This window comes from Liolophura sinensis, chromosome 3, assembly GCF_032854445.1.
Source record: "Liolophura sinensis isolate JHLJ2023 chromosome 3, CUHK_Ljap_v2, whole genome shotgun sequence".
NCBI lineage: Eukaryota > Metazoa > Mollusca > Polyplacophora > Chitonida > Chitonidae > Liolophura > Liolophura sinensis.
Genome location: NC_088297.1, coordinates 25727880 through 25745996, shown reverse-complemented (window position 1 = coordinate 25745996; position 18117 = coordinate 25727880). Strand labels below are relative to the sequence as shown.

At 40.2% G+C, this 18117-nt stretch overlaps 1 protein-coding gene across 1 annotated transcript in view; it reads right to left on the bottom strand.

The window, feature by feature from the left end:
- The window catches only part of LOC135463506 (myosin-IIIa-like), a 67079-nt gene that overhangs the window by 20287 nt on the left and 28675 nt on the right, over positions 1-18117 (bottom strand). The window contains exons 7-22 of the mRNA XM_064740765.1: positions 17852-17999; positions 17043-17160; positions 16469-16586; positions 15665-15736; positions 15151-15286; positions 13390-13627; positions 12560-12724; positions 11537-11682; positions 11048-11161; positions 7565-7634; positions 6621-6676; positions 4935-5084; positions 4067-4186; positions 3450-3561; positions 2777-3028; positions 2155-2255 (exon numbers count right to left, since the gene is read on the bottom strand). Of these exons, the coding sequence (XP_064596835.1) occupies positions 2155-2255; positions 2777-3028; positions 3450-3561; positions 4067-4186; positions 4935-5084; positions 6621-6676; positions 7565-7634; positions 11048-11161; positions 11537-11682; positions 12560-12724; positions 13390-13627; positions 15151-15286; positions 15665-15736; positions 16469-16586; positions 17043-17160; positions 17852-17999 (2116 nt within the window). The remainder of the gene's footprint in view (positions 1-2154; positions 2256-2776; positions 3029-3449; positions 3562-4066; positions 4187-4934; positions 5085-6620; positions 6677-7564; positions 7635-11047; positions 11162-11536; positions 11683-12559; positions 12725-13389; positions 13628-15150; positions 15287-15664; positions 15737-16468; positions 16587-17042; positions 17161-17851; positions 18000-18117) is intronic.

Sequence of the window (18117 nt, the reverse complement as noted above, 5' to 3'; positions counted from 1 at the left end):
GGGAGGTTCCTGATGCCAGTTTGAGAATGAATGCTAACCACTCAAATAGGGAGGTTCCTGATGCCAGTTTGAGACTGAATGTAAACCACTCAGATAGGGAGGTCCCTGATGCCAGTTTGAGACTTAATGTAAACCACTCAGATAGGGAGGTTCCCTATGTCAGTTTGAGACTGAATGTAAACCACTCAAATAGGGAGGTTCCTGATGCCAGTTTGAGAATGAATGCTAACCACTCAAATAGGGAGGTTCCTGATGTCAGTTTGAGACTGAATGTAAACCACTCAGATAGGGAGGTCCGTGATGCCAGTTTTGAGACTTAATGCTAACCACTCAGATAGGGAGGTCCCTGATGCCAGTTTTGAGACTAAATGCTAACCACTCACATAGGGAGGTTCCTGATGTCAGTTTGAGACTGAATGTAAACCACTCAGATAGGGAGGTTCCTGATGCCAGTTTTGAGACTAAATGCTAACCACTCACATAGGGAGGTTCCTGATGCCAGTTTGAGACTTAATGTAAACCACTCAGATAGGGAGGTCCCTGATGCCAGTTTTGAGACTAAATGCTAACCACTCACATAGGGAGGTTCCTGATGCCAGTTTGAGACTGAATGTAAACCACTCAGGTAGGGAGGTTCCCTATGTCAGTTTGAGACTGAATGCTAACCACTCACATAGGGAGGTTCCTCACGCCAGTTTGAGACTGAATGCTAATCACTCAGAGGTCCACCACAAAGGGAGGGCCCTGGTTTCTGATGCAAGTTTCTGAGATGATGTACATGTGGCATGGCCTCCTCCAGATACTTTATCTTAATTATATCTCACATATCTTACACATCCGAGCAATCCTATGGCCAGTCCAGCTATGGCCAGTTCAGCTAAGGCCAGTTCAGCTATGGCCAGTTCACATATGAATAGATAACTTATATGTTTAGACAGTTCACCTGAAAAGGTAATGAATGGCAAGTTCATGCGCCGATTATTCAAATGTGGATAGTTCACACCTGGATTATTCAAATGTGGATAGTTCACACCTGGATTATTCAAATGTGGATAGTTCACACCTGGATTATTCAAATGTGGGTAGTTCACATATGGATTATTCAAATGTGGATAGTTCACACATGGATTATTCAAATGTGGATAGTTCACACGTGGATTATTCAAATGTGGATAGTTCACATGTGGATTATTCAAATGTGGATAGTTCACATGTGGATCATTCAAATGTGGATAGTTCACCATGGATTATTCAAATGTGGATAGTTCACACGTGGACTATTCAAATGTGGATAGTTCACACGTGGATTATTCAAATGTGGATAGTTCACATGTGGATTATTCAAATGTGGATAGTTCACATGTGGATTATTCAAATGTGGATAGTTCACATGTGGATTATTCAAATGTGGATAGTTCACACGTGGATTATTCAAATGTGGATAGTTCACATGTGAATTATTCAAATGTGGATAGTTCACATGTGAATTATTCAAATGTGGATAGTTCACATGTGAATTATTCAAATGTGGATAGTTCACATATGGATTATTCAAATGCGGATAGTTCACACGTGGATTATTCAAATGTGGATAGTTCACACGCGGATTATTCAAATGTGGATAGTTCACACGTGAATTATTCAAATGTGGATAGTTCACATGTGGATTATTCAAATGTGGATAGTTCACACGTGAATTATTCAAATGTGGATAGTTCACACATGGATTATTCAAATGTGGATAGTTCACATATGGATTATTCAAATGTGGATAGTTAACATATGGCAATTTCACACATGACCAGTTCACGTGTGGATATTTCACATGGATAGTTAACAAGTGGATAGTCCTCACGCAAATAGGTTACACGTCGATAGGTCACATGAGGATAGTTCACATTGACAGTTCACTAACTAACACTTCAAGCATGGCAAGTACATACACAAAAACTTCATACATGAAAGATCTGGCTGCTTTGTCCAAATTACGAGACCTGATGGGTCCATGTCCATGTGTTCACATAAATGTGAATGGGAAAACCCTGTGAAGTCACATGGACAATCTCAACCCATGAGCCTTCACAGCTAGGGACTGTGCATTAAATTACGCTGATGCTGGTGTCCATTAACAACAAAAACATAAAGTAACATTACCTGCTTCTGTCGTATCCATGGTAACCATTGTTGTCAATCAGTTCAGAGGTCAAACCAGGCAACCTAATAGGTTGTCCATTTCTTGGGTACCGTTCCGCACGCTGAAAAACAAAAAAAAACAGAAATCATCTACATGCAGAGTGTATGTAATTTACTGTTCAATATTAAATCCCCTGAGAACTATAATAAATAAACTCTTCACTTCCTTCCTCAGAATTCTATTGATCTCAGAAAGGAGTTTTTAGGTCTGTTTGGCTTGAAGAGTTAAATACCATGATTTGGGAAAAATGTTTTGTCACCAACAGTAATACTTTTGACATTTATCTGCCTCCAAATATGCACTTTTTGGGGCAAGTTTTTGTGTCATTTTCCATATTATTATTATTATTGTTTTTGTTTACTTACATTTCTTCTTAGTTTTCAGTGTGTTTTGCACATTCAGACACAAGGTTTGAGGGTTGATCCAGGTGAATGGGAGGTAATATTTCAGCAGGCAACCACACCTCATGTTCAAAGTGAGAAATTCATTCTTAGCTCAACAGCTCTACACATATATCACAGACAATGTCTACAAAGTGCACTCCAAGGAAAAATTGATTTCTTTAATTTTCGCAAACCTCACCTTGCGAACATGCCGTTTGGCATCATATTCTTGTTGCTGTTCTACCATCGTTGTGATCTGCTCCAGTTGTTGTTGTACCATCACGCAGAACAGTTCGGTTTGCTTCGTCTGTGCCATCACTCGAGCTTGCAACTGCTTGTACCTCTTCCTAGCGATGAAAGCGCGTACGGATTTCTGAAGTGTGCGCACGCTTTCCAGGCAGCGCTGCACAGTCAGATTTAACGTCTCCACATGCCAGTATTTCAAGAACACCTGTGAGGGACATTAACACATTTGTAGCGTTTTACAGACCAAGAGTGTAATGGACATTTTTACGTGTATCGGATTCTCATAAAAACAAAACTGGGAAAGTAAGTAGATCATTTGTTTGGTTCCTTCTTTGCTTGCTTTGAGTTTAACTCTACACCCTCAGAAGCTGCAGGCAAGAGGAATCAGAATGGCATGCTACAGGCTCCCTACAAGTGTACTAGTGGTGAGTTACTGGCATGACACTTTGAACATCAACTCTCTGCTCGGTTATAGTGCTGAAGTGCTCTCATGTGTGGACCAGTAGTTTTAACACTGTAATAGGTTAGTTGGAAATGTTACAGGCAAATCGATGAAGATTTCTTCAAAGAAGCCAACACTATTCCGCAGGTTAAAATTTGCTGGTTGCCATGATAACTACTCTCACCTTTGTCTTGCCAATCTGCCAGTCTTGTAGGCCAGTTTTCCTGAGAACTGCCGCACATTCCTCAGCTGTCCCCTTCAGGCTACTCAGTACCGGGAAGGCTATGATCTTGTACCTACATGCACAAACAGCATTCACACAGTTTGAATGTATCAATGGTAAAATTTTCAGACCAGAAATGACAATAGCTTACTGGCTATGGGCATTATCAACACCTCGTATTGAAAAGTCCACGTACAGTAGGCGTACATTGGAAGAATCAAACTGAGGAAAATAGTGGAAGGAGGCCAAATTTACGAAATTAATAATAAAGTTCCAAAAAATTTAAAAAGCGGGTAACACTATAACTTAGTGACACTATAAGTTTTAATCATTTTACGACTATAAATAGTACAGGTACGAGTGTTATATTTACAGGCACACTGTAGGCAACAATTTCTGCTACTCTTGGTAATTACAGAAAATTTGATTTCATAACCTTATATGAATTTTTGCCACAAATCTTTGTTATAGCATCTTTAAAGAAATCTTGACAGAGCCAAGTGTAACCTTTTGATCAGACAAAACGCCAAAATCAGGAGTTTAAACTCAGCAGCACTGTGTGCTGCTCACTAACCTACCTGTCCAGGAAGGTTTGAGAGGGGAGCCGTGTGGGATAGCCCTTCCTCCTGATCCATGTCATCTCTAACACACCTGTGTATCTAAGCTGATCCATAACGAGCTCAGGGACAAACATTAACCTACCTGTCCAGGAAGGTTTGGAAGGGGAGCCGTGTGGGATAGCCCTTCCTCCTGATCCGTGTTGTCTCTAACACACCTGTGTATCTACGCTAATCCATAACGAGCTCAGGGACAAACATTAACCTACCTGTCCAGGAAGGTTTGGAAGGGGAGCCGTGTGGGATAGCCCTTCCTCCTGATCCGTGTTGTCTCTAACACACCTGTGTATCTAAGCTGATCCATAACGAGCTAAGGGACAAACATTAACCTACCTGTCCAGGAAGGTTTGGAAGGGAAGCCGTGTGGGATAGCCCTTCCTCCTGATCCGTGTTGTCTCTAACACACCTGTGTATCTAAGCTGATCCATAACGAGCTCAGGGACAAACATTAACCTACCTGTCCAGGAAGGTTTGGAAGGGAAGCCGTGTGGGATAGCCCTTCCTCCTGATCCGTGTTGTCTCTAACACACCTGTGTATCTAAGCTGATCCATAACGAGCTCAGGGACAAACATTAACCTACCTGTCCAGGAAGGTTTGGAAGGGGAGCCGTGTGGGATAGCCCTTCCTCCTGATCCGTGTTGTCTCTAACACACCTGTGTATCTAAGCTGATCCATAACGAGCTCAGGGACAAACATTAACCTACCTGTCCAGGAAGGTTTGGAAGGGAAGCCGTGTGGGATAGCCCTTCCTCCTGATCCGTGTCGTCTCTAACACACCTGTGTATCTAAGCTGATCCATAACGAGCTAAAGGACAAACATTAACCTACCTGTCCAGGAAGGTTTGGAAGGGGAGCCGTGTGGGATAGCCCTTCCTCCTGATCCGTGTTGTCTCTAACACACCTGTGTATCTAAGCTGATCCATAACGAGCTCAGGGACAAACAGTCTAGCCGCTTTGTCAGCGTTTGGTTTGATACACCTGGCAAAGGCACAAGAGACTGTCTGACAGGATGGCAGATTTATGTTTGGGTTCACACATGAAGAGGTTGACCAATAAAACAACGAAGTGGTGACACAAAACTGCGGAACTAAGATAAATTATTTCTCATTCCACTATATAATATTTACATGTATAATTGTCTTTTATTCATTTGATTGGTGTTTTACGCTGTACTCCAGAATAATAAACTTTTACATGTACCAGTGTAAGCCAGCAGCCAGCATGATGTTGGAAGTAAGCAGGGTAGAACCCAGGGGAAACACTCTTACCTGTACCAGTGTGTACCAGCGGCCCGTATAATGTTGGGAGGAAACCAGGCAGAAACAAGGGAAAACACTCTTACATGCACCAGTGTGCGCCAGCGGCCAGCATAATGTTGAGAGGAAACCGGGCAGAACCCAGGGGAAACACTCTTGCAGGTACCAGTGTGCGCCAGCAGCCAGCATAATGTTGGGAGGAAACCGGACAGAACCAAGGGGAAACACTCTTACATGCACCAGTGTGCGCCAGCAGCCAGCATAATGTTGGAAGTAAACAGGGCAGAACCCAGGGGAAACACTCTAACCTGTACCAGTGTGTACCAGCGGCCAGCATAATGTTGGGAGGAAACCGGGCAGAACCAAGGGGAAACACTCTTACATGTACCAGTGTGCGCCATCGGCCAGCATAATGTTGGAAGTAAACCGGGCAGAACCAAGGGGAAACACTCTTACCTGTGCCAGTGTGTGCCAGCGGCCCGCATAATGTTGGGAGGAAACCGGGCAGAACCAAGGGGAAACACTCTTACATGTACCAGTGTGTGCCAGCGGCCCACATAATGTTGGGAGGAAACCGGGCAGAACCCAGGGAAAACACTCTTACATGCACCAGTGTGCACCAGCGGCCAGCATAATGTTGAGAGGAAACCGGGCAGAACCCAAGGGAAACACTCTTGCATGTACCAGTGTGCGCCAGCAGCCAGCATAATGCTGAGAGGAAACCGGGCAGAACCCAAGGGAAACACTCTTGCATGTACCACAGTGCGCCTCAGAAACTGCCAAAGTGCAGTTCGTACAAATTCCAGTAGAACTCTTCTTCCCAGAAGGTAGTGAACAGTACAGTTCTTTTTCTGCTTGACGATAAGGAAACCAGAATCTTGGACGTAGGTTCCAAGTTTAACAACTCTCTCTCTGGCTGAGAGGCAACACACCCCCAGCGATTAATGCCTGCTTAGCCGTTTTCAGTCTTTATGTGTATGGCGAGAAAAAATCGCAAAATTATGCAGCAGACCCTACCAGATAGAAAAAAATGGGCTCTTTTCAGCCTATAGTGTCATTTTTTTAAATTTTCTTTTCCTTCAAAGCCTTGTCCCTTGTCATCCAAGACAATCAACTGAACACACACAAGAAAAAAGTCAAACTATATGTTTTGCTTGTACCTCTTCATTTTGAGTGGCGCTTTTGGGTTATCCCCCTTTGCAATAGAGGTTATTCCCCTTTGTTCTAGGTGTACAGTTTTACCCTCAGAGATGATTACCTGATAAACTGTGGATCTGCCTGTAGCAGCTTCTCTGTGAGGTCTGTCAAGGAATTCTGAATGACAAAACAACAGAATTAAATTGACATTCGTGTACCTCACAAATACATAAGAATGTGATATATTTTTCATTTGATCTTTTTCGTCAAACAACACTATTAATCCCACATTAACACTGACGAGTCACACAGGATGTGGTTCCATCCCAACCTCAAGTAGGGCATTTGTAGATCGTCCTTTGTAATCATTTGTAAAGCCTCAGTGAGAATTTCCATTATGCAACGAACAATGCTTGTGTGACTGATCTGTATCTTGTCTAACAGCTGACTTTCACCATTATACTTACTTACGTACCATTACATCATTCATTTAACCGTTTATTAATTATTTACCTGCCAAAGGTGAGTGGTTTATCGTGGGGATTTACCTGCTAAAGGTGAGTGGTTTATCGTGGATATTTACCCGCCAAAGGTGAGTGGTTTATCATGGGGATTTACTTGCCAAAGGTGAGTGGTTTATCGTGGGGATTTACCTGCCAAAGGTGAGTGGTTTATTGTGGGGATTTACCTGCCAAAGGTGAGTGGTTTATTGTGGATATTTACCCGCCAAAGGTGAGTGGTTTATCATGGGGATTTACTTGCCAAAGGTGAGTGGTTTATCGGTGGGATTTACCTGCTAAAGGTGAGTGGTTTATTGTGGATATTTACCCGCCAAAGGTGAGTGGTTTATTGTGGATATTTACCCGCCAAAGGTGAGTGGTTTATTGTGGATATTTACCCGCTAAAGGTGAGTGGTTTATCATGGGGATTTACTTGCCAAAGGTGAGTGGTTTATCGTGGGGATTTACCTGCCAAAGGTGAGTGGTTTATTGTGGGTATTTCATGAAAAGTTTTGTCGTTGTTGTATCAGACTCTGTGCATGTACATGTACATAAGGGTCCTTACCCTGAAGTGAAGGCTTGCTGTGGCTTGCCCCGGGGGTGGGGAGTCCAGGAATCCCTTAGACTGCTTCATCCTGGATAACACCAAATACAAACTGTGCAACATTTTCTCATTACACAACAAAGATTTATCTCTCATATTTCTACTCATACAGTTTGATAAAGATCGATTTGATTGAAGGTGATTCCTTAAGGTATGAGAAAATATGGAAAACGTTAATAAACCTTAACGCATACAGCTAGTAACAGCTCAAAGACATTTAAAAGAGGTTCATCTTACTTGTTTCAACCATAGACAGTTTGAAATGATCAGAACGAGTAAGTGTACTTGACCAGATTGTGTTACTCTTCTATAAATATTCATTTAATACCCTCACTATAAAAAATCAGCTGATAAATAAGACAAAAGCAAATTAGGTGAGAGACCACAAAATCTCCACGTATATATACTTATGTATTTGTTTATATTTATTTATGTACTGTACAGGTATTCTCGAACACGCGGAAAGCCCACATGCGGACAGCGCACACAGCTCACATGCAGACAGTCCACATGCGGGTAGCCAACACGTGGACAGTCCACACAGCCCACATGCAGACAGTCCACATGCGGGTAGCCCACACGTGGACAGTCCACACATGGGTAGCCTACACGTGGACAGTCCACACACGGGTAGCCCACACGTGGACAGCCCACACGCAGACAGTCCACATGCGGGTAGCCCACACGTGGACAGTCCACACATGGGTAGCCCACATGTGGACAGCCCACACGAGGGAAAAAACATGTGGACAGTCCACACATGGACATACCTGGCCCTACCAGAATTAATCCACCCTCTTAATACCCAGTTAAATACAAGATGGAAAGTTTTTTTTGTTTCCTAAATTCAGACGAAAAAAAAAAAAAAAAAAACCATTCTTCAAGCCCAAATAACTCTGTACTTGAGCAACTGAAGAGATTGCTTTGAAAATCTCAATGGTCAGAAACTGGTGGTCTCAAATAAGAACACTTTAGACCACCTGGTCAGAGAGGAATGGCAGAGTCATGGTCACTGTTAAAGGTTAACTATGCAATTGAGTACATGAACGATTTGCTGGTCAGAAACTGGACAGTGGACTCAGATGAGAACACACTCTGCCACTTGGCCAGCAAGGAACCGCAGAGGTATAAAAATGTTAAGAGGTTTATAACTATATCATTTAGCACTTCAATACAGAGAGCTTCCAAACTTCCAAAATCATGACCAATGATGTACATGATTTTCACTACAATGTGATTATCTGTTTGAGTCAGAAAACATTCTTGCTTCCACGACTGACCCAATAGGCTTGTACTTAGGAAACTGGTGAGTGGAAACCAGACAGAGCCCAGAGGGAAACCCAGGACCACCCTCAGGTTGCTGATAGGCCTTCCAATGTACGGCCGGAGAGGAAGCCAGCTGGAATTGAACATGCAGTGATTGCATTGGTGAGAGGCTCCTGGGTCACTGTGCTGCACTGGCATGCTAACCCCCTCGGCCACGGAGGCTCCTGGGTCACTGCGCCACACTGGCATGCTAACCCCCTCATACCTTGTATGATTAATCAAAAAAATGGAAGATACTGACGTAGTAGCCGACAAAACCTAGTATTGAAACAGGTTAGTTTAGGCTTCAGCTGACTGTCTGGTTAGTATTGTTTGATTGAGATTTACCGTATGGTACGAGCGACATGAACTTTTCAGATTAGTTCAATTGCACTTTAATTCTGTGACTGTTCATGTGAGAGTCTCTGGTAAGCATCATTATACAGCAGGTACATGCAACTTCACATGCAAAGCATTAAGCAGCGATAATTCATTTCATTCGTTTATTTATTTATTTTTATCTGGTGTTTTATGCCATACTCAATAATGCATATATTTCATCTAGACAACAGTCTTCCACATTGTGGTGGGAGGAAACTCGGCAGGACCCTGGGGAAATCCACGATTATACACAGGTTGCTGCCAGACCTTCCCACGTATGGCTGAGGAGGAAGACGGCTAACATATGAGCTGTGCTGAATGTTTGATGACATTACCACCATTTGGCCAATGTCCTTCATGTTTTGATGATGTCGCTTCAACAATAGATTGTCATTAATATTGGATGTCACCTTCATTTAGATATTTTCATTCATATTTTAATACGTTATTTTCCTATGGACTTTGTGATTTCTGCTTGATGTAATTTTGTCTCGAGATTGCCACTCCTGAGATTGGCTGTCATCTTCATTTGCTGACAAGCCTTCCTTAATTTTAATTTTAAGATTGTCACTGATGTTTAGACATCCTCTTCATTTAGACATTATCATAAGCATTTCCATGCTGGTTTAGAATTTTCAGATGCATAGAACAGATGCATCTTAGTTCTCGGTTCTCTGGAAGGCTAGGATATGCTCTTACATCAAAATCAGCGCCACCAAACATGGCAAGTTGACTTGAAATATTCTTCTTCTCAAATACAAAAAACACAGATCTCCCAGCAACCTGTGGATGGTCGTGGGTTTCCCCTGGTTCTCCCCAGTTTCCTCCTACCATAATGCTGGCCGTCGTATATGTGAAATTTTCTTACGTACGGCGTAAAACACCAATCAAATAAATAAATAAAAAAAACAGAAAGGTTTTCATCTAATAAGGTGGGGTGCACATATGAGACAGTAACTTCTCTTACCGATGGTCACCAATCTAAATATATAAATATACGTATATGGACTCATTTCTGCTCAATTATTAATATTATTATTATCATTAATATTATAATTATTAAGGCTACCTACGATACTGAACAAGCAGCAGGAAGAGATGTGAATACAGTCAGGTTATAGTGGGTGAGTATATAACAGAGCCCCAAGCCAGGAGAGTGGAGTGACAGGGGAGATAATTATGACACCTCTGGTCAAGTCTCAGATAATATAAACAAAATTTTTCCGATTTTTAACTGTTTCAAATTTTTTACAAAATCTTTTATCTCTTACGTACTAACATATATCATAATTACATGCTTGTTTGAAAAGGGTGGAGATCTCCCCTTGGTTTTGAACCCTCTTTTTGGCATCAATTCACATATAGCCTCCTCAAACCATTATAAAATTCTCATTTGAAAGATATCCTTAAAGTTATTTCAGGTTAGCATATAACATTTAATTTATATTTCTATACATATTTTAAGATAGACAAAAATGACTTTACCAGTAATGGAATCTACTCACAAATAAAACAATAACAACTAAAATTTGGCCTGCTAAATAACGTTCAACTTCACGTAAAATGGTAACAACACATTCACAGACAAAAAAAAACAATTTGCAATTCACTGAAATAGTGATCAGCCATAATCATTCATACAGATGTAACACGACATTTCTGAATGACTTTTATAAAGGTTTTGGACGAGCTTTTGGACGAGGTATCTGAGACTTTTCCATGAGGTGGAAGAAGTAACTTTTATGTGGGTATTTTTACTTTTGTTTGAGTTTTTTACTGGCTTTCCGCGACAAACTCTGGTCTGCGTATTTAGCCATGTCCGGTGGTTTGCATTCCAAGATGGCGTCTTTGCTTCTCCCACGAGCAAACGCTCTAAAATCAAAATGACCAATGCTTCACTTGAAAAGTACTCAATGGATATTTATAATAAATGAAAAGTGAAATATATTTTATGTATATCCCATACTTAGTTTGAAAGACATTCTCATTAAACACAGAAGCTACATGTACATGTAATGTAAATTTTTTTTCATAAAGAAGAGACTGAGAAAGCCCCATTTAAATTCCAAGGGCTTTACAGGAAATATTCCAAATTTGACTTTTTTTTTTCTATACGTATATTCAGACAATATACTATTTGTACCACAAACTCTTCAATGTGTGGATCTGAAATTGAGATTATTTTCGTCACATTGACCAAGAAATTATTTCGACAATTTCAAAAAGTAAAAACAAAGTAGTGCCTACCTGACATCTAAAGTGCCTGTATCACTGAGCCTGGCAGTAAACAGGTCATGTACGATCCAGCTGGCACTACGCTGTAGAATATCTATCAGGTTCAAACTTAACGTATCGCGATTCTTCTCCAGGAAACCTGCAGCTTCGTAGCGAACCTAAAATGGATGACAAACACACAGATTATACTGACCATCTTCCTACAATCCTTCAGTAGCAAACATTCTCTATGTATAGCTATTGAAATACATGCCCCCACTTGACTTGAGCCATCAATAGAACAGAATAAATTGGACACAATTTTGTTGAGAACAGACGAAACAGCTCTCTACTTGAACTTGATTTGTAACTTGCTCTGGTGAACACATGTTCCTTGCTGAATCTTTTAATCCCTTTTGATAAGATTTACATGTAGACTGCCTGTCTTTCATCTTCCGGCAATAAAAAGGAATCTTGTTAATGGCCACTTTTACATTAATTTATCAGTCGCCCATAGTTCAATACAAAATTTTCTACTTTTTAGAAGGGACATATATGTAGCCTGATGTGTATCCATCAGAGGTCTTATATACATGTATATGAATTTATCCCACATCATACACAACACTCCGCTTTTCATTGGACAACAATGGTCACGTGGGGTGCAGATATATTCTCTAATCCTGCGGACAACCTCAAATATGTCTGGTGAGTTGGTTATCTCCCTTCCATGGATTGTGAATACAATGGTAACATGTAGCTGAAGCTGTCTTCTGCACTGAAATGATGGGTCTTTGCAGGATAAATTTGTTACATGATTACTCAGTGATAGGATACAGAAATATACGGTGTCAGTCACCTTCATATTGGGTGAGGCAGGAGGACTACTGATACCATATATGTAATTAAAAGTGTCTAATAAATTGATAAAATGATGACAAAATCATGATTAGTAATTAATATGTAAGTGGACGGTACATCCATCTTAACTGGCTGAGAAAAGATAAGGTTTTCTAAGGTCATTCCCATGCATTCAATCCCAGAATTCCTCATTACCTGTCCTGCATAATGCTGTATTGTGAAGGCCAGATCTCTGTGTTTAGATTTTTTGTAGTAAGCACTCTTGGTCAGGTTCTTGTTGAGCTTGTCCACCAGCGTGCTGTCAGTAGATTTTGGAAACTTGCACTCTTCATCTAGAAGGCTGAACAATCCCAGGGGGCGCTGTTCATAAATACATGTAAACATTTATATATATATATATGATTGTAGTTTTACCGTTTTCACTTGTATTCAATAGCAATCAGTTTTATGGTTGGAGGAAACCGAGGGTTTGAGAGTCTCTCAGTTAAATCACATTTATTTGGCAAGTTACCAATGGTAACCACGCACCATCATAAACAATGATTGCTGGGAATCTACAAATTCCCTGTCCTAGGCCAGGGTTAAACTCACACCTCATGTGCCTGGGTGGCTGGGTGTCATGTCCTCCTTACCACTGAAATACATGTAAAACCTGCTCGTCAACAACGTCAACAAAATAAAAGGAAATCTACCTTTGTGTAGGTTTGAGAATTTGAAAATACAAAATAATGCACGCACAGAACGAAACAAACCTCCTGCCACAATGTCTCAATGCAACCATCAGAGAGAATCCTAGATGTACAAATTTGTCTGTGTTACTGGTTTGAACATTGTGCTCAAGAACATTTCTTTTATCTAGTAATCATTTAATAGGATAGACAGGGAAATATCTGTGCTTGGTATGCATGTGTACAAAAGACAATGTTAAGTCAGCAACAGCTGGATTTGAACTCAGGGTCAATTTGGTCAAATGTAAGGAGCTTAACCAATATCCTTTGCAACAAAACACAAATCAGTACATGTACCTCCAAAAACAGGTCCAGCAGAGGCTTGTTGTTGTTGTACTTTATCTTTGGGTGCTTGATGCCTTCATTCAGGTACGACTGAAACTCCCATGAAAACACATGCTGGTTGAAATAGAACTGAAGCTGTTCATTGGCGATGTTGATACAAAGCTGCTCGAAACTGTTGATGGGGAAGTTTTCAAATCCAGCCATGTCTAAGATTCCAATGTGCCGAAGATCTCTCTTGTCAACCACTGGCCTACAGAAGAAAAATTGGGATGAGACGTTTTAACAAAATTTTGGATTATTATAGTTATTATTATTATTTGTATAGCTATTATTATTATAACCATACTGTATTATTATTATTTGTATAGCTATTATTATTGTAACCATAGTGTATTATTATTTGTATAGTTATTATCATTATAACCATACTGTATTATTATTATTTGTATAGTTATTATTATTATAACCATACTGTATTATTATTATTATTATTTGTATAGTTATTATTATTATAACCATACTGTATTATTATTATTTGTACCGTTATTATTATTATAGCCACACTGTGTTATTATCATTACCCTATTTCACCTAAAGTTTGGTATATGTAAAAATCAGCTGTCAAAAGCACATAATGGCCATGATATAATACATCTCAGGCCAACACCTACATCTATGATTTTCTGATAAGCCACTAATCAAAGTTCACAAAACACTCTGAAGTAGTCCCCCATAGTGGATCAATCAGTAAGAGTGAAGCAAAACGTAGCAAACTTAAGGTGAAATGCAGTATCCACCACTTTACCTGTCCTCTGAGGGTTCCAACAGGAGGTTTACTCTGAAGTAGTCCTCCATAGTGGATCAATCAGTAAGAGTGAAGCAAAACGTAGCAAACTTAAGGTGAAATGCAGTATCCACCACTTTACCTGTCCTCTGAGGGTTCCAACAGGAGGTTTACTCTGAAGTAGTCCTCCATAGTGGATCAATCAGTAAGAGTGAAGCAAAACGTAGCAAACTTAAGGTGAAATGCAGTATCCACCACTTTACCTGTCCTCTGAGGGTTCCAACAGGAGGTTTACTCTGTAGTAGTCCTCCATAGTGGATCAATCAGTAAGAGTGAAGCAAAACGTAGCAAACTTAAGGTGAAATGCAGTATCCAATGTTTTACCTGTCCTCTGAGGGTTCCAACAGGAGGTTTACTCTGTAGTAGTCCTCCATAGTGGATCAATCAGTAAGAGTGAAGCAAAATGTAGCAAACTTAAGGTGAAATGCTGTATCCACCACTTTACCTGTCCTCTGAGGGTTCCAACAGGAGGTTTACTCTGAAGTAGTCCTCCATAGCGGATCAATCGGTAAGAGTGAAGCAAAACGTAGCAAACTTAAGGGCAAATGCAGTATCCAATGTTTTACCTGTCCTCTGAGGGTTCCAACAGGAGGTTTACTCTGAAGTAGTCCTCCATAGTGGATCAATCAGTAAGAGTGAAGCAAAACGTAGCAAACTTAAGGTGAAATGCAGTATCCACCACTTTACCTGTCCTCTGAGGGTTCCAACAGGAGGTTTACTCTGAAGTAGTCCTCCATAGTGGATCAATCAGTAAGAGTGAAGCAAAACGTAGCAAACTTAAGGTGAAATGCAGTATCCAATGTTTTACCTGTCCTCTGAGGGTTCCAACAGGAGGTTTACTCTGTAGTAGTCCTCCATAGTGGATCAATCAGTAAGAGTGAAGCAAAATGTAGCAAACTTAAGGTGAAATGCTGTATCCACCACTTTACCTGTCCTCTGAGGGTTCCAACAGGAGGTTGATTTGCCTGACGATCCAGCTGAACAGGCGACTGTAGACCGCCTTAGCCAGGGCATCACGCCCATCATTTGCCTGGTGGAGATTTTTCATGCTCATGATTCTTTCCCCTGAAAGTGAACATTAACAAAAACAAAAGGTACAGCATTCAAACCAAAATAATCTGTTCAGGTTAAATAGAAACGTAAAAGACCAAGAAATGAAACTGCAAACCTAGTTTTACCAAAATTAGTCAATAGTTGCAGAGACATTATCTGCATGGAGATCAAAGTTGAACAGACAAACTAACGGACAGACAAACTAACAGACAGACAAACTAACGGACAGACAAACCAACAGACAGACAAACCAACAGACAAACTAACGGACAGACAGCTCCAAATTAATTTGTGTACTCCTTGCTGTTTGTGAAAGTGTGAAATAATCAAATGTTAGAACACTGTATATGTTATTGTAACTCTTTAGACAAGCATTTGTTCCTTAATTACCTCTCACTGTAGCTGTGTTTGATATCAGCACGTTGATCAGATCCTCCACATTTAAGCCCAGCAAACTCGAGGCTGAAAAGCAACCCAAGCACTGCTAAGGAAACTGTCATTTTCATCACATTCATAAACACAAGTAAGATTTGTACACAGAGTGTACACACAGGTATACATGTATATATTTATTTACATATTTATTTATTTCATTGGTGTTTTACGCCATACTCAAGAGAACACCAATGTCCACATTATGGTGTGAGGGCTTTGTATATACAATCAATGCAATTCATATACATGTACACACAGTCAAGAAAAAAAAAGTGTAAAGGAGAAAATGCACAACCTTCTCTCTCTCAAAACTGAAAATCTAAACCCAACAGTAAATAAAGAATTCAGTTCTATGGTAACAGTTGCCAATTGAGAACCTGAGAATATGATTATATACAAACCTAGGCTAGCATGTCGATTAATTGAGTAGCCTGATTGATGGATTGATTGCTTAACATTGTTCTATTCGAGAATTTCTCAACTTAAATATGTGATACGGGTCATTTTTATGAGTGGAAAAACCTGAGTGCCTGGTCATGAGCAAAGTAAAGGGCTTTGGAACATCACTGACGAACCTGGCCACATGTGACACACTCGCATGAAAGGCAAGTTGTCACATGAGACCTTCATGGAAAACCACACCAATAGGTGCTGTTAACCGTGTAAATACATCAAGACCCCAGAAACAATGAATTATTTAGGACAACAATTTTTCAGATTTAGTGATTAGATAGTCACCTTTAACTCGTTAGCCCTTACCTATGTCCAATTCATACTCATTGATAATATAAACCCCTTCGTTATCTTCCTCGGGAATGAAGTCTATATTAGCCACGTGTAACACAGCAGCCAGCAGCGCATATATCATATTGATGTCCTACAACAGACAGGCAGATCGGTATTTTGTGATTCATCAGAGAACTTGTTGCCTATGGTGGCTCAGGTGGTTAAATGGCTGTCTTACTATGTCAAAGAAAGATGAGAGATACACTGACAAATATCACAGAGTATCAACTGAACATACAGGGTAAAAATTAAAACACATCATAATGAAGCCTATGTTTTAAATGGACGTCTTGTAATGGATTTGTTTCAGTTGGAAAACGTGGCTTTTGTCACAACCTGAGCAAATCAGGACTGCCCTCATCGTAAGAAGCAACACGGGTTGTAGGGTCAGGTTAAAAGCATACAATAATTTGGTATGGACGAAAACTTGACCATGAGGTATAAAGGGTGTTTATTCTGTCTTCCTATTTGAAACTAAAGTCGCAAATATAGCAGGCCAGTCCAGGTAGATGGTTCTATTTGTTCTGTATGGTATAGCGTACCCTACCTGCTGGTTAAAGCCCACGTCCTCCATAACCCTGTACAGGTGGGCGTACTGCTCCTTGTGGCTCAGGTACACGTCATCTGTTGGGAACACGGGCCCACTGCGTAGAGACCGCAGTATTCTGGAACAGAAACGAGACAAACTCAGAAAACAGCAGATTGATGGACGTCATTTTAGAATATTGTTTAAAGTAAAAGAAAGCTAAAATATGAAGTTCATCATGCAGACAACTGAAAACTCTGCGTACAAATACTTTCATTTATTTTTCAAGATGTTTGAGTGCTGAAAGGCATTCAAATATTTGACTGCTACGGTGGGCTTTGTGAGCCAAACTGACGTTATCTGGAAACTCTGACGTCACATCATTTTTATCCTATTGTTAACCAGAAGGAAGAAATTTTTGGAAATTTTATTTCAGTAATCATTTACTCCTGGGTAAAAAGTGTTAATCCAACATTCAGTGTTGTGAAGTTGAAAAAACTTCCAGTGACATCAGAGTTCCTAAACTCTAGAATTTAGAATAACTAGAATTCAAATGTTGGAACACCTTTAACTCCTTTCACAAAAATCTAAAAAAATATATGAAAACATGTTTATGCATAGTTTTGAGGGGTTTATTTAGTGAAGCCTACTGCGATTTCTGGAGACCTTTTCCTTTAAGTACATTCAGGTTATAATACTGTCATTTTGGGGAATTTACACTTTCTATGATTCCATGAACCAGTTTTGACTTAAGTTAAAACTTGAAAATTAATTTAAATGCTTGTTTCTAATTTAAACAGGATTAAGTTTAGGGCTAAGATTAGCAATACCTGTAGTTGTCAGGAGGTTCCAATGCCAATTTTCTCTGCTCAAGGGAGGTAAGTCCAGCAAACATGGCGTAAAACACGTGGAAGTTTTTCTCATCTTTACCTTGAGAGACAACTCGACTTTTCTCCAACAAATACTCGTCCAATTTGGCTGAATGTATAAAAACAAACATGACTTTATCAGCATCCTTTTTCACTTTCTTTTTGGCCGTTTATGTGGGAATTTTTCTCTTATCCGACTGCTGTCATGTTGACACTATATTGGAGGA